Source organism: Ambystoma mexicanum, chromosome 14, assembly GCF_040938575.1.
Source record: "Ambystoma mexicanum isolate Mex_15411 chromosome 14, UKY_AmexF1_1, whole genome shotgun sequence".
In the NCBI taxonomy this organism is placed as follows: Eukaryota; Metazoa; Chordata; class Amphibia; order Caudata; family Ambystomatidae; genus Ambystoma; species Ambystoma mexicanum.
Window position 1 is genome coordinate 448002106 of NC_090940.1, and position 22742 is coordinate 448024847.

General features: G+C 48.6%; 1 protein-coding gene across 3 annotated transcripts in view; it reads left to right on the forward strand.

The window, feature by feature from the left end:
* The window catches only part of KTN1 (kinectin 1), a 3101875-nt gene that overhangs the window by 2812886 nt on the left and 266247 nt on the right, over positions 1-22742 (forward strand). For all 3 annotated transcript variants that reach the window (XM_069637667.1, XM_069637665.1, XM_069637666.1), the window contains 2 exons: positions 19080-19163; positions 19316-19399. In XM_069637667.1, coding sequence (XP_069493768.1) covers positions 19080-19163; positions 19316-19399 — 168 coding nt within the window. The remainder of the gene's footprint in view (positions 1-19079; positions 19164-19315; positions 19400-22742) is intronic.

Below are 22742 nucleotides of genomic sequence, written 5' to 3' on the forward strand. Positions count from 1 at the left end.
TCGTTGATGGTGATTCCAGGGCCTGGGTCCGACAATGGGGTTCTGTTAGGGTCATGCAGTGAGGTTTCCTCTTTCACACTTGGTACCCACAGTGGGTCGCACCTATCGAATTGGCGTGGTGACATTTAAGTGCAAGATCTTGAGCGTCGGTTCACGGTAGTGGGGAGTCACTGCGTGCTACAGTATCCGCTTATGTGTAGGGTTGTCGCCTCCTGGTAATCGTGGGGGAGTAGCTGTGTGTCTCCTGATGCCTGCTGGCATAACAGCCACTAGATTGGTGAGGAGGGTTTCACTCCTCCGCAGGGAGCGGGGGCCGTAGAGTCAGGTACAGCGTTATTGCGGAGGGTGAAGGGTGCTCTGGGATGCAGGCAGGTATGCAGTGGGATGATAATGATGGTCTCACTCTGTCACGCTCTGTGGGTTCCTTACCTCCTTATGTTACTGAAGCGAGGGTCCTTCTGTTTGTGGCACGAGTGTCCCCTGTGGTTCAGAACCTCTGTTGGTGAGCCATGTGCACCAGCCGCAATCCTCAATCAGTCTATTTTGCTGAGCTCGATGACATCTCGGTACCGAGCAGCATTCAATACCAATGTCCACACGTTATCCCCAGATCTATATATGTTCAGTGACCCCCGGAAGTTGACTTTGATCTGGAACCGTTATGCCAGCGCTGCATTTGTTACCTTGTCAGACTGAGGGAGAACTTGAAGGGCATCCAGGCTCTCTTGAAGTCTGTTTCCCAAGATGGTACCTCTGGGTTCTATTTGTAGTGTTCACTCAGTGTTGTCTCACTTGACCAGGCAGCATTGGTGTGACCTACAGGGCCAGACCACACCTCCCGAACGGCAGTCCTGCGCTCTTTAGCTCATGTCCTGGTCCCCCTGGAGTGCGTGGGTCAAGGAGAGTGGTTCTGGCCTGTGTGGGCCCAACAGGTCTGGGGTCGCGTGTGTGTGCCCAGTGCACCGCCAGGTGCTCTGCTCGTGCCTTGCGGCGGCGTCAGGGTTGGATGATGGAGGGGGTGTGCGCACTCGTTCCACGAGTGCTGCGGTGTCCTCACCGTATTCCGGCCGAGTTAGCTCCAGACTTGCAATGTTGGAGTGGCGGGGGGCCAGGGGCACTCAGGGGCACAACCGATGCCGCTCTGTCCAAGATGGAGGACCCCTTCGGAGTGTTGGGTCTCAAGTGGCCTCTGCATGTTGCGTTCCGGACCGGGCCTCAGAGCGGGCCCCCTTGGCGAGCGAGAGCCCGGGGCCAAGTCTTTGCTGCAGGTCCCTCTCACGCTGTGCTCCGAGGCAGCATACCGCTGTGTCCGCGACGTCCCTGGGGTTACTGCATCGGCGTGTGGCGCACTTCAGTGCTCGGGTGACTCGTTAGTTTCACTTTCGCAGTCACCAGCTTGCAGAGGCCGTTCCGCGTTGCATCTTTTTGTTGGCAATGCCTGGGCCGACTTTCTTTAAATTTTCGCCCACTTGGTGGGGGAATGTTCAGACGGTTGTGGCTTCGTTTCCAGCCTTTGGGGGGGGTGTCACATAAGTGGGGGCTCAATCCACTTTTCGGGGCCCTGTGAACGGAGCTCACGCAAAGAGCATTGCTGTCTCTGCGCCGCCTGGTGGCCAGTAGAGTCCTGCCTTTTATGTGAAAATCCCCAATTCACACACCCTGGCTGTCAATCACGCAGCAGGGGGGGTTGTCCGGCCCGGACAACCACCTCAGCCAATCATGGCAAAGTGCGATGTGGGTTTCCTAGGATACCCTGTGCAGGGCGTGACTACACCCCTCCCTCACATTCAGCCCACCTAGACGCCCAGGTGCCTAGAGGAGGGCTTCTTGGCAGAAGCCCGCCAAAAGACAGTGAACAAAGAAGACAAACCTGGTTTGCTGGGCAAAGTAAAACACAGGAAGGAATTTAACAAAAAGAAATGGCGAATAAACCCAACCGGAGCCAAAAGAAAAAGCATTTGGTTAAGCGGGTTTAAAGTTCAAGGCTAATATAGTAGCCTACAATACTACCACATTTATATAAGATAACCGCGGTAGAAAAGTTTAGGGTAGATACCACTGCCACCAGCCAAGTCTAAATGTTAAAAAGAGCGAAACAATGCTCTAGGAGGTACATATAAGAAGGGTTAAAGGATTAACCCTTTCCAGTACTCCATGTAAAATGGGGTGTACTGGATCTGTGGTTAAATGACTAAGTAAAGTTAATGGCAACTTTACACTTTTCTGGGGGACAGTAGTCAGCCTCAGAAATGGAGTCGGTGGGAAGTCTAAAAGACAACCCTGTGTCACTGCACTGAAGGTGCTGTGTAACACACAAAAGAAAGGGGCTACTGAAGTGGTGCACTCCAGAGTCCACAATCCCAAAACAGCTGAAATACACATGGCAAAAATACAGGTAAGAGTGGAAAAAAAAAGGGTACATTCTTACCAAGTGGAAAAATAAACTCCAGAGATCCAGCAAAGCTGCTGAGGGACTCACTAGGTAAGGGAAATTAGCCATTGAATGAGAATTCTCCCTAACACGGATCAAGCGGGCTTTGTCCGAAATAGGCACGGGTCGGCTAACATGAGGAAAACTTTACCCATTATGGCGGGGCCTGAGGTGCGGCGTAAGTGAGCCCTAATCTTGGCACTTGACGCGGAGAAAGCCTTCAATCGAGTAAGCTGACACTTTATGACGAGGGTCCTGGAGAAAATGGGTATGGGAAGCAATGTATGCTTGGCTGTTTCATGGGTCTATACTCTGCACTCACGCAAGAATAGTAGTTAATGGGGGTCTACCAAGGGGCTTGGAACTACAAAGGGGTACCAGACAGGGATGCCCCCTATCATCCCTACTGTACGCCCTGATTATGGAACCATGGGCATTGGCGGTGCAGGGGGATGACAATATCACAGGGGCTCAGATTGGAACTGGTAGTTACAAACTGAGCTTATTGGCCGACGATGCCCTGCCCGATCACAAATCCACAGGAGTCTCTCCCCGCCTCCTCCAAACATTAAAGGAATACAGAGCAGTGTCAGGGTTTAAAATTAACTTGGGGAAGTCTGTGGTTTTCCCGATGGGGGAGTGGGACCAAGGCATAAAGGGGACCAAGGCGTAAAGGGGTATTTTGAAGGTGTAGCCCTGCAGATGCAACAAAAAGGTTTCTGGCACTGGTAAAAGTCAGGCTAGGATGGTCAGACAACAGCAAAAAGTTGGGGGGCTCACAACTGGAGGGAAAACTACCCATAAATGGAAATCTTTCTTATCAGGCCTACCTGAAAACTTCTGGCTTCTCCGCGAATGTTCAGAATAGGTTGCTGAGCATGCCCTTTGAGGCAGACATGCTTTTTGGTCAGAAAGCTGACGAATGCTTGGAAAAGTTTAAGGAATACAAGTTGGGTGCTAAATCACTGGGCCTAGCGGCGCAGCCGGCCAAACCTGCCTTCAGCTTTGCTTCCCGAGGCAGGGGTTGTAGGTGCTAGGTACCCTATGGCAGGAAGGTGCAACACCTGCAAGCCAGGCAGGGGCAGAGGTGCTTCTCGCGTCCAGGAAGGGACCTCTAAAGACCAACAAGCAGCATCAGCAGCAGAGACGCCCGCACCCTCTAAGACGCTTTGATTTCCCCACCCACGAAGCACCGGTTGGCGGACAATTGGCAGGTCATTGGCCCCAGTGGCAGAAGATAACCTCTGACACCTGGGCCCTGAAGTTTATTTGGTTGGGTTATTGGGTTATTGTTTCCCCTTTCTAAAGGGACCATTCAACAGACACCCACCTCCCCCAATCCAACTGGGACAGGAGCTCCAGGAAGAACTGAGAGCCCTGTTGTCGAAGGGTGCAGTGGAAGAGGTACCTCCCGATTAGAGAGGGTTGGGCTGGTATTCCTGGTATTTCCTATTACCCAAGAAGGGAGGAGGTCTCCGTCCCATTCTGGGGCGCCCTAAACAAGTTTGAGGAATGACAAATTCACGATGGTGACATTGAGAGAAATACTACAAGCTCTCTAATTTCAGGACTGGCTGGTGTCGATAGACCGGCAGGACGCTTATTTCCATGTGCCAATACATCAAAAGCACAGGAAGTTCCTAAGGTTCCTCATAGGGGACAAGCACTATCAATTAAATGTGCTGCCCTTTGGGTTGACCTCCCTCCAAGGGTCTTCACCAAGCTCATGACCGTAGTCGCGGCTCACCTCAGGAGATCCACGTATTCCCGTAGCTGGACGACTGGCTGATCTGGGGCAGAAGTCAGCGGGCAAGTTTTGTCTCACTTGAAGGACACCTGCCTACTACTGCACAGCCTGGGCTTCTCCCTTAACTTTATTTGACAACATTTCAACGGCTGCAGTTCCATCAGAGGAGTCCTAGATACTTGGGTAGGGAAGGCTTTTCCTCCCGAAGAGGGAATCAGCAATATAGCCGAGATGGTGCATTTGTTTCAGAACCATGCCACCCTACCACCGGCTTCTATCCTCCTCCTTTTGGGTCTCATGGCCTCCTGTATTTTTCTAGTGCCAGAGGCCAGGCTGCGCATGAGACCCTCTTCAGTGGCTACTGAGGGACCAGTGGTTTCAGTATCTGGGAGCACTCACGGATCACCTCTGTGTCCAGCCGGTTAGTCAGTGAACTCAGCTGGTGGAGCAATTTCATGGTGGGGGAACCCTTCTGGCCTCCTTGGCCTCAGGCCTGAGTGGTCATGGATGCATCTCTGAAGGGTTGGGGCGCTCAGTGCCAGGATTTACAGGTGAGCGGCCTCTGGTGTCCATCAGAAGCCAGGTGGCACATCAACCGGCTGGAGTTGCCGGCTATCAGGTTAGCCCTGAGGGCTTTTGCCTCGTCTCTCAGAGGGAAGCATGTCCTCGTCCTGACGGACAACCCGGTGGCCATGCACTACCTCAACAAGCAGGGGGTGTGCACTCGTGCCCCCTCTGCACAGACACAATACAGCTATGCTTCTGGTTATGGAGAACCAAATCTCAGTCTCTGCAGTTCATCTGGTGGGACAGATAACACCTTGGCGGATGCTCTGAACAGGCAGAGCACAGTCTCACACGAGTGGGAAGTGTGCCAGGAAGTCCTGGAGGAGGTCTTCGCTCTCTGGGGTACTCCAGCTGTGGATCTGTTTGCCACAGAGTCCAAAAGGAAGTGCAAACAGTTTTGCTAGAGGGACTTCCCAGCAAAGGGCACACTGGGGGATGCGTTTCTGGTGGATTGGACCTTCAGTCTCCACATGCCTTCCCTCTGATTCGCATCATTCCATGGGTTCTCAGGAGGTTGAAGAGCTTTCGAGCGACCATGGTCTTCATTGCCCCCGACTGGGCGAGTAGAACGTGGTACTCTAATCGCTTGGATCTGACCATCTTTCCGCCTCACCGGTTGGCTCGGTGTCCTGATATCCTGACCCAGTCAGAGGGTTGGGTGCTCCACCCAACCCCGGATTCCCTCAACCTACATGCGTTGCTCTTGAGAGGATGAGGTATGATGACTGGGACCTCTCAGAGAAGGTACTTGAGGTGTTGCTGGCTGCAAGCAGACCTTCTACAAGATCTCTCTACGCGTTCATGTGGAGAAGATTTGAGGGTTGGTGCAGTGAATGCAAGATTGACCCATTCTCTTGCCCCACCACCACATTGATGGAGTTCCTTCTGTCACTGGCCTTGTCAGTCCTTCAGGTTAACACAGTTAATGGGTATTTGGCGGCCCTGTCTGTGTTCAAGAGGTCCCCAGACGAAGGTTCTTTCTTTACTATTCTGGTTATGGCCCAATTCCCGAAGGGCTTTCTCAATAAGTTTCAGCCAACCCCCTTTGGGATCTTAATCTGGTTTTGACCTACTTGATGGTGGCTCCGTTTGAGCCTGTATAGTCCTCTCCTTTACAGCTGTTATCCCTTCGGACAGCCTTTTTGGTTGCAATCACATATGCCAGGAGGGTTAGCAAGCTGCAAGCTTTGTGCTGCAAACCCCCTTTTTTAAGGTTCTTGCTTGAGAAAGTCTCTGTCAAAGTCAGGCCCGGGTTCCTTCCTAAGGTGACTTCAGAGTTTCACCTGTCCCAGTCTTATCGATTTGCCTATCTTTTAACCTCCTCCACATCGCTCAAAAGAGGAAGACCGGTTCCACCGCCTTGACCTGAAGAGAGCATTGAGCTTCTACGTTGCTCGCGCATCCGAGTTTCGGAGGTCAGATCAGTGGTTCGTGGCCCATTCTTTGTCTCAGAAAGGCCTTACCATAACAAAGCAAACTCTGTCACATTTAATTGTTTTGTGCATATCTGAGTGTGACGATATCCTCATGATCTTTGAGGGCGATATAGCCAGTTTGGACAACTTCATCACATGGATCAACAATCTGAACCCGTTCCTAGAGTTCACACATGAGGCAAGCAAGACCGAGGCCACTTTCCTGGACTTGAAAATCATCAGGACTGGAAAAACTTTCGAAACAACAGTGTATCAGAAGATGACGGATAGGAATTCCCTCTTAGAATACTCCAGCTTCCACCAAAGATCGTTGAAAGACAACCTTCCTTTTGGGCAATTCATTTGGTTCAGACGCAATTGCACAACAAGAATCGAATATGACAGACGGGCAGAGAGATTAACAACCAACCTGAATGAAAGGAATTGCCCAAACAAAATAATCAAACAAGCGAGAAAGAGGGCAAGAAATATACCTAGAGATGTAACACTCACTCAGCATGGAAAGAAAGACAGAGGAGAGGATGTCATCACGGCAGTCTTCAGTAATTCACCAATCATTAATCGTCTTAAAAAAGAAATCAAGAAGGCTTGGCCTTTACTTAATTTAGAAGGCAATCTACCAACACCCTTGTTTGCCATCAAACGAAGAAGAAATCTAAGGGACAGCTTGGTCCACACACATGGGTGTAATTTTAGGGGGGGAGAGGGGTGTTTGTCCCCCCAACTTTCATGGCACACCATTTTCTCCCCATTCATTTGGCTGGGGCACCTTTTCTTCAGATGTCATGTCCTCCCCAACATTTTCAGCAAAGTTACACCACTGTCCACACATATAAAGAAATCAAGACAATGGAAACAGCAACACTGTGGAACACACCTAGGCCACTTGGGCATACACCATGTAACAACTGTTCCGTTTGTCAATTTACGAAACAGACCACAACTATAGACATTGGTTGGGAACATCCATGGGAGCAAAGGACGCTCACAAACTGCAATACCACTAATGTGGTTTATCAGATCCTATGCCCATGCAACAAAAGATACATTGGGATGACCCCCAGGGCTATCAGAACGCGGATATGCGAACACAGATCCAACATCAGGACGAAAAGACGCACAGCCCCATTAGTAGAACATTACATAACAATGGGCCATACAGAGAATGACCTGGCATGGACAATACTTGAAAAAGTGTCAATACCTAGAAGAGGGGGCAACATAGCCACACTCCTATTGAGGAGAGAGCAGATGTGGATAATTAAGATTACAGAGTCATAGGATCGGCTTGAATTAAGAAATCTGCTGGCAGGCTCTAACGGTACAATATTCGGCCATAACACACGCCCTCAGCATGCAACCATTTATGTGGCAACAAACAGTCCACATGTCCAGTCCTGGAAATTATGGGTCTGACCACTGTCACATTTACCTCTGGTTCTCGAATCCTTTGTGGTCCTATACAGGAGATTAGATATATGTCCTCCCATTCATACATTCAAAAATCATATAAAGAACAATTTGAAAATGTACCATCATAGACTGCACAAAGTGAATAACGAAGAGCTTTAGCAGCTGGTATAGCTCTGGGGCATATCTGTATTTATGTACACATGTATGCAGTAACAGAAGATGTCCCCACAGCAGTCTTATAAGAGGAAGAACTCAGTCTGCCACTATGGGCCACTGGCGCAACATCATGCAATAATATAGAACAATAAGCACTACAGTTACCTCCTGCAATAATAGTGGAGATCCCTGCATAGTTGACTCTACTGTTACTTTTGGGTGCGTCACGCGCCGGTAACAACAACCGAGTGACAAATCGAGCACACTGGAGATATATCCGAACTATGACTCCCATGAACATCTGGGAGTCTGTAGTCCGAGTTAACACTGACTGCCGTAGTACGACATGTTATTAATTGAATTAGACAGGCAGGTCTGATTATAAATAAATGCATAATAATATGCACAGAGTGTGTGTTTATAAGAATCATGTGTTGATCCAATAAACACCTGAAACACAATCAGCATTTGAATAGGGCACTACAATTCCCATGAGCACTCGGGAGATAACTATGACTCGAACTGCCGGAGACCGCTGAGATTAAGAGAACTATTATAAAAATACTGCATCAAACAACAATATGCTTTAGGTACAGCCCCTGACAAAAGGGTACATATTATAAATACTAATTGTTGACACGCAGGTAACGGAAGGTCACGTGAACATTAATAGGCACCATTTTCAAGATGGCGCCCGTGACCGAAATCAAGAAAACAAACGCGGCAGCAGTGCAAATTGAAGTAAGCAACCCAGAAGGACCCTCATTGCGATTTTCGATCTGAGATATGGTGTTCGGGTGTAATGTTCTTTCTATGCATTCTCCTCCGACAGATTCCCTATCTTGATAGATCATCCCCTCATCATCAGCTGCTCGGAACATTTCAACACGGGACTGTTAGGGAGAATTCTCTGTAAAGGCTAATTTCCCAAACCTAGCGAATCCCCCAGCTGCTTTGCTGGATTTTTGGGGTTTATCTTTTTCTCCTGCTAAGAGTGAGACTCTTTTTCTCCCACTCTTAGACATGATATGAGGTGTTCCTTTGAATTTGTATGTGTTTTATGGGCTATGGGGTCCTTTACCCCATAGGGCTTCATGTGTTTTTGGTATTTGGGTTACACAGCACCCTCCGTGCAGTAACCCAGGGGTGTCGTAGCGACCCCCCAACATAGACTCCATACCCTGGGACTGACTACTGTCTCCCAGGGCATGTAAAGTCACCATTGGCTTTATTAGTCTTAAATTGTGAACAGAACCAGTACAAACCATCATATTGTGGACGTACTGGTCGGGGCAATTCGATTGCCCCGGGGTCTGTTGTTCGAGCGGGCACTGTCCAGTCCCCCCCGACCGAGTTTTGGCTGGTGGCAGTGGATACTACTTTTTATATTCGACCGTGAATATATCCCTATGGGATTTTCCCATTGTTCGAGGCAACCACTTTTTAATATAGCCTCGAACATACCGCCGGTTTATTAAATTAATATAAATTCACCGGTTGGTATTTTTTGCCGAAACTCGGTTCCAAAATGGCGTTTGTGTTCGTTTCTGTGACTCCAACCCAAGTCGAGCCCTTTGTTCCACTTTTTGGCAGGCTTCTCCACAGAAGCCTCCAAAAGTGGTGCCACTCTGTAGGGGTACCACAGGGGGTGTGGGAGGGGGTTTAGGCACCCTGGACTGGGTTGCCTCGGCAACTCAAGTCGCACTCTTGTGTGATTGGCCCAGTGGTGAGCCGCCCGGCTCACCACTTAGCATGTTTGATTGACAGCTAGGCTGAATGAATGGGGGTTTTCTGCATAAAAGCAGGGCTTTGGGGACTGGAACTTCAGAAGTCGCCACAGGACCTAAAGAATCCGAGGAGGGAGAAGCCGAGCCGACCTGCAACGACGACACCACCGGTGGAGCCCTGCTGAACCGTCTCACCACTTTTCCCGACGACAGAGGAGATCTCCAGCCCGGAGACTCTTCTTCCTTTGACTGGTGGGGATAACCAGTTTGCCCGTCTTTTCGCCTTCCTGGAGCATCTCGTGGCTGCCTTGCCTGTGCCAAGCACCCCGGCAACCGGGATACCACTACCGCGAAGGAAAGGGTAGTACCTTGCAACCGGAGAACTCCGCGGCTGGTTTCTTACCTGGCAGTGCAACAACCTTCATCTTTCCTCCACGTTGAGACCTCCTCTTCCTCTGGACGAAACAGCGACTTGCACCCGCTGCCAGGAACAACTGCCCCGCTGGAGCATTCTTCCCATTTCAGGTACTGTGTCCCGCTTGGCTTCCCTTGCGACAGATCGTTCGGGGTGACAGTAAATCCTCGAATTTCTAACCTGGGTTAGCCTGGGGCCTGTTAACTAACTTTTCCTGACTTGGTCTCATCTTTTGTGAACTATCTACAAAGACTCTTTGGGCATAACCCCACTGTGTGATCCTGGACACATTTTGCTTGCTCTCTCTAAGAGTGGGCCTGGCATTTGAACTTCCTTGCTCTCCAGTAGACTTTGCCTAACCTGCCTCACTGTGGTTCTTTTAAAAGTATTGAAATTGTGTGCTTTCATAACTCTGCCTTTCCCTCCCTTTTTATAAAACTTATTAGAGTGCCATCTTAGGTTAAGCACTCACCTCTGTCTGAAAATAAGTGGTGTTTCTCACTAAGACTTGTCTAATAAGTAATCAGGGTTGTATATCTATAATAGTGACTGTGTGTTGAATTTACTTACCTTTTTGTGCTAGTGTAATTTACAAATGTGTCTTTAAATAAATAATAATATGCTTTTACACCCAAGCTCTGGTCAGTGTTTGCTTGTGCTACTGTGTCTCTGTACCTATTGTGTATACTCTATATACTGCCTAACTCATCTTCAGAGAAGTCTGACTGCTCAGCCACAGCTACCAGGTAACTCTGGGTGGTACATACTGCTACCAATTGGGTTTACTGCCAACCACCTGTAGTCCTAAATCTTTTGCAGTGGTCCCTAAGGGAACTGCACAGGTTTCTGCCTAACGGGGACATAGGGCAGCTCAACGTTGTCTTCTCGACTCCCTCATGCCTCGACCACGCCTCTGCTTAGCTCCTGATATGATGTAGTTGATCGTACAAAGAGCATACAGTTAGCCGCCCATACCTCAGTTCCCCACGTTTTTTCTCCTATACTCAGCAGTGATGATGAGGAACAGACAGTCAAGATAATGGCATAAAATGTTATATTTTGCATTATGTATTCATTTATTTAAAGTAGCTTGATAAAGCATGCAAAAAGCACCAACCATTTGTTAGGGAGAATTCTCATTCAATGGCTAATTTCCCTTACCTAGTGAGTCCCTCAGCAGCTTTGCTGGACTTGTGGAGTTATTTTCTCCACTTGGTAAGAGTGTGAGCTTCTCCCTACTCTTAGCCATGTTTTGCCATGTGTATTTCATCTGCTTTTGTGATTGTGGTCTCTGGAGTACACCAATTCAGTAGCCCCCTTCTTTTGTGTGTTGCACAGCACCTTCAGTGCAGTGACAGGGTTGTCTTTTAGAGTTCCCACCGACTCCATTTCTGGGGCTGACTACTGTCCCCCAGAAAAGGGTAAAGTTGCCATTAACTTTACTTAGTCATTTAACCACAGATCCAGTACACCCCATTTTACATGGAGTACTGGAAAGGGTTAATCCTTAGCCCTTTTTATCTGTACCTCCTAGAGCATTGTTTCGCTCTTTAGACTTGGCCGGTGGCAGTGGTATCTACCCTATCTTTTCTACCGCGATTATACTATATAAACTTGGTATTGTTTCAGGCTATTATATTAGCCTCGAACTTAAACCCGCTTGACCAAATACTTTTTCTTTTGGCTCCGGTCGGGTTTATTAACCATTTCTTTTTGTTAAAGTCCTTCTTGTGTTTTACTTTGCGCGGCAAACCAGGTTTGCCTTCTTTGTTCACTGTCTTTTGTCGGGCTTCTGCCAAGAAGCCCTCCTCGAGGTGCCTGGGTGTCTAGGTGGGCTGAATGTGAGGGAGCGGTGTAGTCACCCCTTGCACAGGGTATCGTAGGAAACCCAAGTCGCACTTTGCCATCCATGATTGGCTGAGGTGGTTGTCCAGTCTGGACAACCCCCGTGCTGTGTGATTGACAGCCAGGCCTTGTGAATGGGGGATTTTCGCATAAAATGCAGGTCTCTTGGGCTAAAAGTCAGTCGCCACTGGAAGTGCAAGGAACCGAAGAGAAGCGGAGAAGAAGTCGACTGTTGCAACTATCCCGTCCCGGTGATACCCTGCTGCAGTCCTGAACTATCTACCCTTCGACGACCAGAGAAGATCCAGTCCGGAGTCTTCTTCCCTTGAACTTGGTGGGGATAACCAGCTCATGTTTTACAGCCAGAGGATCCTCTTCGTGGTCGAAATCGCTGCACACTGCTGTAGTGGTCCGGGTAGCCATCTGAAGAGCCTCTCCTGTTTTTAAGGAGCGCACCTTTTATTCACCGTCGCTGCTCCTGGCCTCATCCCTGTTTGGTGCAGACCCCTCCAGACGTCCTCCTTCGGATCGAAGCTCCAGGTACCGTGGGTCTGCAGGAAACTACCAGGAACAACTGCCGTGGCACCAGCTTCTTCGTTGAATAAGGTACTGTGTTCTGCTCGAGGAATTTGGGTGAATCCCTTTTCTTCGCCTCCAAGGCTTTCCCTTGTCTTCCCTCCTCCTTATAACTTTTGCTACCTCTGTTGACAATATCTAAGTACTCCTGGCTACGTTGAATCGTGAACTATACGACTGTGTGATCCTCGACAACAGGAACCCGGTTCCACTTGACACTGGCTACGGCCTATTGACTTTCGAATTTCTGTCTAAGAGTGTTCTCTGATTCTGTCTGCCTTGACGAAAGTATTGCCTATGATTTTTGCCCCCAACTCTCTCTGGTTAACTCAGGTGCTAAGTGTGTTTTTGCCCCGGTAACAATTCTTGCCGCGGATACGCGTTTCTTTAGTAAGACCGAACTGTCATTACTGTCAAAAAGTGATCACAAGTGTATTCCCGGTAACGTCTTTTGTTTCACAACACCGGTCCGTTAAAACATAAGGTACTTACCTTGAGTTAGAGTTTACCACATTGAATTGGTTGGTTGTAGTGTATTTTATGTGTGATTTTGAATTAATAGAAGTGTCATGCTTATAACAAACGGTTTAAAAATAAATGTACTTATATTTTTTACCTGAAACCTTGAGTCAGTGTTTGCTTGAGTCACAGTAATTATGGTCCCTTTGTGTAATCTCTGCTAGTGCTCATATACTTTTGAGATAAGCCTGGCTGCTCCGCTACTGCTACCACTTTAACATAGTAGTAAAGGCTTGTACCAAAGGTGAAACTTGTATTGCCACCTGTAGTCTTAATTGTGTGTAGTAGTCCCTAAGGGCACTGCACAGGATTCTGCCTAACACCATTTCTCTACCACGAATAGAGACGGCAAATAAACTTCTTTAGAGAGACAGCTAAGGGAGGGCAGAGAAATCTGTGGGAGAAGGTTCTGTAAAAAGAACATTACTGGTAAGTAATTTCTCCTTCAATGGCTTGCATTCTCCCATAGTTTCTCATCTAGATAGATTCCCAAAGCAAGCCCACAAGGAGGTAAGTTTGAAGCCTGCGCTAAAAAACTAGAACACCTCCCCACTGAAGCTGCATCTCTACCCCACATTAAATCCAGCTTGTAGTGCTTAAAGAAGATGTGCAAAGAGGCCCATGCAGCGGCCTGGCACATTTCTCTAACTGGTACACCCATCTGCAAGGAAGATGAGGCAGCCACACCCCTGGTACAGTGAGCCTGTAGACCAGGTGCAACTTCCTTCCCTGCCTTCTCATACAATTCAGCAAGGTACAGGACGATCCAAGGAGAGATTGTTTGCTTCCTCACTGCTTGCCCTAACCTGAACTGAGAGAAAGCAACAAACAGCTGGTCATCCCACCAGAAAGAAGCTGTCCTTCCCAGATACAAACTTAATGACCTCTTGGGGTCCTATCTATTAAGTCTCGTCTCCTTTGATGGGTGAGGTGGCAGACAGAAAACCGTTAGTCAATTCCTCCCCTCGCCTCCCCTTCAGAGAAATATGGAATTTGCAGAAAATTGCTTAGGACCTTCAGAGACACTTTCTCCTTAAATAACTTAAGGAAAGGTAGCTTGCATAGGAGTGCTTGGAGTTCAGCACGCCTAGCTGACTGCATTCCACCTGGGACCAGCCCTGACTTCTTATCAGCCAATCATCTAAGTACGGAGCATGAAGATTGCAGGTCTCCTGAAGTGTGCCGCCGCCACGTCCAGCTTGGTGAACATCCTGGGTGCGGAGGTCAGGCCAGAAGTGGAGCACTGCGAACTAGTAATGCACGTCCCCTATGAAAAATCTTGGAAAACTGTGTGCATCCTATGGATCAACACATCAAAATAGGCAGCCTGAAGGTCTAGCGACACTAGCCAATTCTGGAATTGTAGAGCCTGGAGAATCTCTTGTTGCGTCACCATCCTGAACTTGTCCTTCCTCAGGAACTTGTTCAAGGCCCTGAGGTCCAGGATGGAACAGAGTCCCCCACCCCGTCCTCACCCTCCCCTTATTGGGCACCAGGAAGAAGCAGGAGTACCATCCTGTACCTCTCTCCCTCCCTTCTTCGACTGTGCCCTTAATCAGCAGGTATTTTAATTCCTCCTAGAGTTAGGGTTCTGACTGCCGGGGAAGAGGAGGTGGTCCGTCCAGGGGCTTTCTGAGAAAAAAGGCACGGAGTACCCTTGTTCTACCAACTGGAGGGCCCAGGCATTGTAGGGAATCTCCTCCCCTCTGCTGCAGTATACTGACCATAGGATCATGTGGAGAGAACACTTTGCTGGGGAGTGTAAACCATCTTTGCCTTTGCTTGACTTGGGGCAACTGCGCCCTTTGCACAAAGGGGGTGTAACATCTAAAAAAGGTTTGTTTGGCAGGTTGCTGGACCACCAATGCCTGTGATTTCGCTGCAATCGTAGTGACTCATAACCTTTGGTCCGAATAGATGCTCTCAATCGAAGGCCATGTCGAGAGGCTTAGACTGAACATTGATCATCAAAGGTATAAAGACCTCCGAAGTATCATCGATGTTCACAACAACCTCCCGACACAATCCACTGCGTCCATTCCGGCCTGCAGGGCTTGTCATGCCGTCTCCTTACAGTTACGATGTCTATGTAGGAATTTTTTACTTCCAATTCTGGTACGTGGGCAGCTACCTCTGAAATCGCCTTCCAGAGAACATGGGAATACTTGGCAAAAGTATAAGTGGCTTTGAGAGCCTTCAGCAACATGCTCCAGAACACGTAAACCTTCTCTGTGACGGCATCAGCTTTCCTAGACTTCTTATTCGTAGGGACATTAGACGTTGAAGGCCTCAAATGATGGTTGCGACCTGGACCACCAGCCGTTCGGGTGCACAGAGAGGAACAGTGGTTCTCCTCTAGCTGGTTAATATTTGTTGTGTGAGAGTGTTAGGGAGAATTCTCTCTTTAGGCTGAATTTCCTAACCTAGTGAGTCCCCCAGCAGCTTTGCTGGATTTCTGGAGCTTGTTTTTTCTCCTGCCAAGAGTGAGACTCTTTTTCTACCACTCTTGGACATGATTTATGGTGTTCCTTTGACTGTTAATGTGTTTTATGGGCTATGGGGTCCTTTACTCCATAGGGTCTCATGTGTTTTTCCTATGTGTGTTACACAGCACCCTCCGTGCAGTAACACAGGGGTGTCATAGTGACACCCCACCATAGACTCCATACCCTGGGACTGACTACTGTCTCCCACGGCATGTAAAGTCACCATTGGCTTTACTAGTCCCAAATTATGAACAGAAACCAGGACAAACCATCATATTGTGGACGTACTGGTCGGGGCGATTCAATTGCCCCGGGGTCTATTAGTCGAGGGGGCACGTCTCCGTCCCCCCTGATCGAGTTTTGTCTGGTGGCAGTGGATACTACTTTTTATATTCGACCGCGAATATATCCCTTTGGGATTTTCCCATTGTTCGAGGCTACCAGCTTTAATTATTTAATTCTCATAGCCTCGAACATACCGCCGGTTTATTTATTTAATATTAATTCGCCGGTTGGTATTTTTTGCCAGGACTCGATTCTAAAATGGCATTTGTGTTCTCTTCTGTGACTCCAACCCAAGTCGAGCCCTTTGTTCCACTTTTTGGCGGGCTTCTCCACAGAAGCCTCCAAAAGTGGTGCCACTCTGTCTGGGTACCACAGGGGGTGTGGGAGGAGGTTTAGGCACCCTGGACTGAGTTGTCTTGGCAACTCAAGTCGCACTCTTGTGTGATTGGCCCAAGTGGTGAGCCGGCTGGCTGAGTGATGCAGCAAACTTCCCCAAAAGTGCAGATGAATGCCCAATATCGAAGGGTGGTCAATGGCTGAGGCTGAGTGAATTATGGTGGGCTGCATAAAAGCAGGGCTTTGGGCACACGAACTTCAGAAGTCGCCACAGGACCTGAGAATCCGACGAGGGAGAAGCTGAGCCGCCCTACCACGACGACACCACCGGTGGAGCCCTGCAGAACCGACTCACCACTTCCCGACGACAGAGAAGATCTCCCGGCTGGAGAGGCTTCTTCCCCTGACTGGTGGGCACAACCAGTTTACCTTCTGTTCCTCGCATCCCAGGACGTCTTGTGGTTGAATTGCCTGTGCCAAGCACCCCGGCAACCGGATAGCCACTTACCACTGGACCGCGAATCAAAGGACTGCTCCTTTTACCTGAGAACTCCGTGGCTGGTTTCGTCCCTGGCAGTGCAACGGACTCCTGTCTTCCTCCCCGACGGGATCCTCTCTTCCCCCGGACGAAGCACCGACTTGCATCCGCTGCCAGGAACAACTGCCCCCGCTGGAGTATTCTCACCACTTTAAGGTACTGTGTCCGCCAGGCCTCCCTTTCTAAAGATTGCTACAAGGTAATAATAATCCCTTAACCTTCTGGACTGGGCTGGCCGCCTTGACCATCTAACTGGTCCCTTTCTTTGGTCCAACTCTTTTTGTACCTTTTCAAGACTTTTGTGCACTGCAACCGTGTGACCTTGGACACATTTTGTTCTGATCCTCTTAAAGTGGATCCGGCCTACTGAACTCTAACTTCACAGTTTTACTTTGCCTTCCTCTCTTGTTGTGTTCTTGTAAAAGTGTTGGGATCTGTTTCAATTTATACTCTGCTTTTCTCTCCCTTTTAAAACGAATTATTAGACAGCCATCTGCGTTAAACGCTCACCGCTGTCTGAAAATAAGTGGGGCTTTACTAAAGAACTGTCTAATATTCTTTTAAGGGAGTGTATATCTTTTAGTGACCGTGTTTTTGAACTGCTTAACATTAGTGCCTGTGTGTTTTACTAGATGTGGTTTTAAATAAATAATTATATCTCTTTTACACCAAGCTCTGGTTAGTGTTTACTTGTTCTACCTATTGGGAGTACTCTGTATACTGCCTAACTCTTCTTGAGGGAAGTCTGACTGCTCAGCCACAGCTACCAAGTGAATCTGTGTGGTACAGACTGCTACCAAGTGGGTTTACTGCCAAACACCTCTAGTCTTAAATCTTTTGCAGTGGTCCCAGAGGGAACTGCACAGGTGTCTGCCTAACAGAGAGCATTGTTGACGTCTAGCACTAATGTTGCCCTAGCGTCATGATCATATCCGCTATTGCTGCTTTATCTGTGAGCTCGTATTCCTCGCATGACCTGGCCTGGGCTCTGAGGTTGAGGCCAAGGACGATGACCACCCTTTGATATTGGGAATTCATCTGCACTTTTGGGGAAGTTTGCTGCATCTCGATTTTGTGAGGGGTGTGGTGTATTTAGTCCACTCGTGTCATGCAGGCCTGAAGCCAGCTCCATTAGCTCTGATTGTTTGAGCATGAAGTCTGGAACGTGATCCAGCTCCACACCCGACAAATGGCTCCATCCCAAAGAGAATAGGTCTCCATCATATATAGTCTTCATGGTCTTGAACTCCGACCTGGATTCAGTTGCATGGCCCGAGTGTTGTGTTGGGGCTTAGGTTGACGAGGGAAGCCCAGCTTGTCCGCTCAGTTGGGGATCATGTTCACACCGAAGGCTTCTTCGTTTTGCCAGAGGTTGAGCTCAAGCGTGTGTGACTTTCTTATTTTTTTTATGTTTTTGTGTTAGAGGATCTAGGTGTGGTCGGTGTCTGTCCCATTGACCGCATCAAGGCCGAAACCGTTCCTGCCATGGCCTTCTCAAAGAGCTACAGCATCTGCTGCTTAAACTCCTCCCAGTCCCCTAGCTGCCCCCTTGGAGGGGTAAGATTTACCCTCTGTTCCAAAGCGTTCTGAATTGCACCTGTACTTGCTCTGCTTCTCTGTTTAGTGGAGGACGATGAGGAGGAATGATAAAACTCACAACAAGTGTGCTGTCTTTTCTTCGATATCTTATGCCGCCTACCTTCCATATCATTTTTTTATTCAGGAGTGGGCCCCTCTCTGTCAACTCCTGAGGCTTTAGTGACCAACATGGCCGATAGCTTAGAAGGAGCCCTCTCTAGTGCCAGGTTCATGTACAGACAGGACCCGCATTGCTCTTTATCGTGTTCCACCCCCAGACATCACACACAGATGTTGTGTGTCTGTAACAGACATATTAGAGCTACAGTCCTGGCGTACTTGAATCGCGAAGGCTCGGCGCCCGGACATAATGATGGCGAGAAATGTACTCACAGCATGCTGATTGTATGGAAAAAAGGTACTGAGGTATGGGGGCATAGTGCATACTATATGTACGTTCACCAACAACCTGTCCAGAGTGGCCCGATCGAGGCATGGGGGGGGGGGTTCAGGAGGCATTGAGCCGCACTTCGTCCCCTGCCGAAATATTCGGAGCAGCTGACGCTGAGATGATGAATAATCTGTGGGACAATGCAGTTCATTGAAAGAGCATCACACAGTAAGTAATTTTCCCATTAGGAGCATCAATTGTGTATAAACACTTCCAACAAGTAAATATTGTGCCATATTTCATTCTGTTTTATCTGGCAGTCAGGGTTTTAGTGAAAATGACCCCCTATAGCCCACGAATCACAAATTATATCATCTTCTTCGCTTTGTTTCCAACTAGACGACATAAACAAATCCTGATGAACAATTTAGTAAATTAACGGTGAATGTTCTCATTCAGTCCCCTTCATCTCTTCCGCAACCTCCTGTAAAATGCAGGTGTCCGATAATAAAACATCCATCTGCCATTTCCCATATGTGAATAAGTTGAACTCATTGTTGTTGCCATATAATAAAAAGCCCCTGACCACTTGTATTGATAATATCCAAATTCTTGCTCTTGTTTAATCTCCAGATGAAAAAGGAACGTGAGCATTTGGAATCTGAGCTGGAGAAGGCCGAATTGGAGCGAATCACTTACGTTTGTGAAGTCAGAGAGGTAAAGAAAAGACGAAACTGTGTCTTCTTCATTCGTAATCACCTTGCCATCTAATATCTTTTGGTGGTGTATTACGAATTTCTACTATTATGTTGGGATTTCCAAGTGAGCAAAATCTGATGAATCTCAAATTATGAAAAACCTCTTTTCAGCTTAAAGATCTGTTGACTGAATTACAGAAAAAACTTGATGATTCAAATTCTGAAGCAATGAAACAGAGTGAAGAGCTAAATTTGGTAAGAGACTTGTTATTCCCTCGATATAAAATAGGCACTAATTTGCTGTGTATTTGTGGTGACACTATTCCCGCTCTTATTTAATGGTTTGTTGTGACAGCTTTGTAGGATTACAGCAATTCACATTTTTTTGAGCCATGCTTCTAACAAGAACTTCATCCCACATTTATGACACTATAACTCCAGTGCAGCTGTTCTATTGAATTTGTTTTGCCACCAAGGGGCTTAGCGAGGCTCCGCTCGATGCCTTTAGTTTCCCTGTGCCAAAGTCAGCATATGTATATCGAGCCGCCATGTCCTATTACTTCAGTTTTTTCCACTCACTATCGGGACGAACTTCAAATGCTGTCTTGAGGATGGAGCCTCAAGACCCTTTTCTTTTGAACGGTGTTGCCTGAAACTTGGGGAAGGGAGCCCCGAGGATTGTGTGGAACTGAATTGCCTTAAGTTTGGGAAAGGTAATGTTGAGACTTTTGTTGAACTTTCTTGAACTTGAGGAAGGGGAGCTGAAAAGGAAGCTAAGAGGTGGAAGAAGCTCAGAACTTTGTGTTGATCACCATTTCTTTTATTATTGACATTATTGTTTAGCTTTAGTTGTGAGGGCAAGGATAGGTTTTGGACACAGGCAGACTTTAAGTTGAACTCTTTGACTCAGACTTTCCTTAGTTTCGTTCAGGTAGGGAAATCCCACCTTAGCATAGAGCAAGTTAGGCCTACTACCAGCCTGACATTTGATTTAATAAACCATTTTATTTTGAACTTTGAATCTGTTGTCTGTTTCTTGCTTGCTTCATGATGCCTTCACAGTCTCCTGACCTTGACATGCAGCAAGCTCCTCCTTGTGCACACTCTAATGCGCAGTACCGGAGGAGTGTTGAGAGGGTGGTTGAGGCCTTGGATCTGGGCACCCCGGCAAAGCCCCTGTCGGCCTAGGACCTCAGGGAAACCCTTGACAAAGGATTCAGAGCTTACCAAAAAATACAAGCTGGCAAGGGGGGGGATTTGCCCTCCCATCTTCTCACCCAACGCCAGAAGGCCTAGTGGTGGAAGATGCTACAGTGTGCTCCAAACCTGCCACATCGACCTCTTAATTTGCCGACAGATGGGGAATCTAAAGCTGAAATGATTTTCGAAGGGATTGTGTCCTATGATGTATTCCACATCCATGACAGGTAATCACCACAGCTGTGCTGCTTCAGAAAATGTTCTGCGTCGATACGCTCCCTCGAGGGACTCTGTCGAGCCGACGACACCGGATGTTATAAGTAGGACGCACGACGCCGGTAGCCTCACTTCCATTTTTCCACGAACATGTTCGCTTCGGAGATCTCGCGCGCCTTGGTTCTTCTGATTTCTATCGGTTCTTCGAACTTGGTTGTTGTGAAGATATCATGTCTTCATCGTCTTCTACCCCGCGGTTGGGTTTCAAGAAGTGTCGGGACTGCGGTTCCAAGATGTCACTTACGGACCCGCACGACATCTGCCTCTGGTGCCTCAGCGAGGACCACGCCACCGATGACTGCGACGATTGCCAGTCTTTGACGTCGAAGGGCTTGCGGGAGCGGAAGAAGCCATCTGTAGGTAGGGTTTCCAAACCCCGAAAGTCGAAATCCGCTGGGCTTTCGACCGATGATTCGAGGGGCGAAACTGCGCCTCGGCGTAAGTCCAGGCGGTCTCGTTCCCAGAGTGGTTCCTGCCATTCCTCTGCCTCTTCTAGGCACTTGCGCAAGCGCCGTCACCGGTCGCCTTCCTCGCCCGAGGACTGCGCCAGACGGCAGGTGGCTTGTCCCAACAAGCATTCCTCTCCTGCGGAATGGGACGCATTTCGTAAGGAAATGATGGCGATTTTTGAATCGCAGGGCTCCGTTCCGTCTGCGCCTTCGAGGGAAGCCGGAAGGGAACGCGCTAGGGCCACCGCCCGCATGCCTTTGGGCTCGGGCGGTCGGTGCGATCATCGGGAGCCTTCGACGTCCCGATCGGACAAGGTAGATCGCTCCATCCATGCCCGCTCCAGGTCCCGGTCCTCGACGCTCTTGAGACCGTCGGAGCCTGTGAGGTCTTCTAAGAAGACGTTGACGCCATTGGCGCCATGTCCGTCGAGGGACTCTCTCGAGGCTCCGCCTCCGAGGAAGTCATTGACGCCATCGGCGCCGAAGCCGTCGAAGGACACACTTGGGGCTCCGGCCTCAAGTCCAGTGTCGAAGCCGTCGGCGCCACGCTCGACGTCTACGCCCTCGACGCCTTTTGAGGAGGCTTTACCGGAGGTACCCCGTGCATCGGTGGAAACTCTGAGGAAGGCCCTGAAGAAGTCAGTGACGCCTGTATCTGAACCTTTTTCTGTGCCCTCATCCAGGGATTTATTCTCTGAAGTGGATGAAGGGTCTGATGAAGGTTTGGTTCCTGATGAGGTTCCTGACAAACTATTGTCTGGTCATAGCCAGATGGAAGACCTGTATCAGTCTTTGCACGACGCCAGTGGTCTGGACACCTCTCCGGAGGTTGAGTTTGGTAGGCCTGATCCTGGCACGCACGCCGAGTCTTCATACCGGCGTCTCATGTCGAGGGTGACGGAGTACTTTGGATGGTCTGCGCCACCAGTGGATTTTCTGCAGTATGACCTGACAGATCTTGGACCAAGGTCCACCAACTGACCCGGTTCTACCATTTCATATGGCCTTGCAAAGAAGGGTGGCGGTGGCTTGGACTGCTCTGGAGATTCTCCCAGCAGAGGGTAAGTCGTTGCCGAAAAAGTACCGTCCAGCCAGTGGCGACCCCTGCTACTTGTCAGCGCACCCTACTCCAGAGAGTTTGGTGGTGCAGGCGGCTATGGCCCCAGCAAAGCAGGCGTCGTACCCTACCATCCCTCCCCATAGGGACGACAAACGCTTTGCCGGTTGGGCGAAGAAAGTATTTTCTTGAGGGGGGTTTATAGTGATAATGTCGAATTACAAAATGTCGAAAGTCAAAATGTTGAAAAAAAGTTTGCATTTTTTTTTTCGAATATCCTTTTTTAAAAATGTTCTGTTCGAAATGGGGGAGTTCCCCCTCCCAAACCCCCCCCCCTTTTTTTTTTTTAAACCCTTTTTTTTAACACCCGAAAGCACAAAAAAGCACGTCAAATAAAAAATGACATAGTCGGGGGGAAAAAAAATTTCACCCATTTTTTTTCGACATTTTTGTCATTCGACTTTTTGCAGTCAACATTATAACTGCACACCTTCCGGGGGTATGGCTTTGAAGGCAGCCAACTCCGTGTGTGCCTTAGCACGTTTCACTCACACTCTGTGGAATTGTGTATCTTTGGCGGCTGAACATATTCCCGAAGGGGAGGAACGGTATGGCT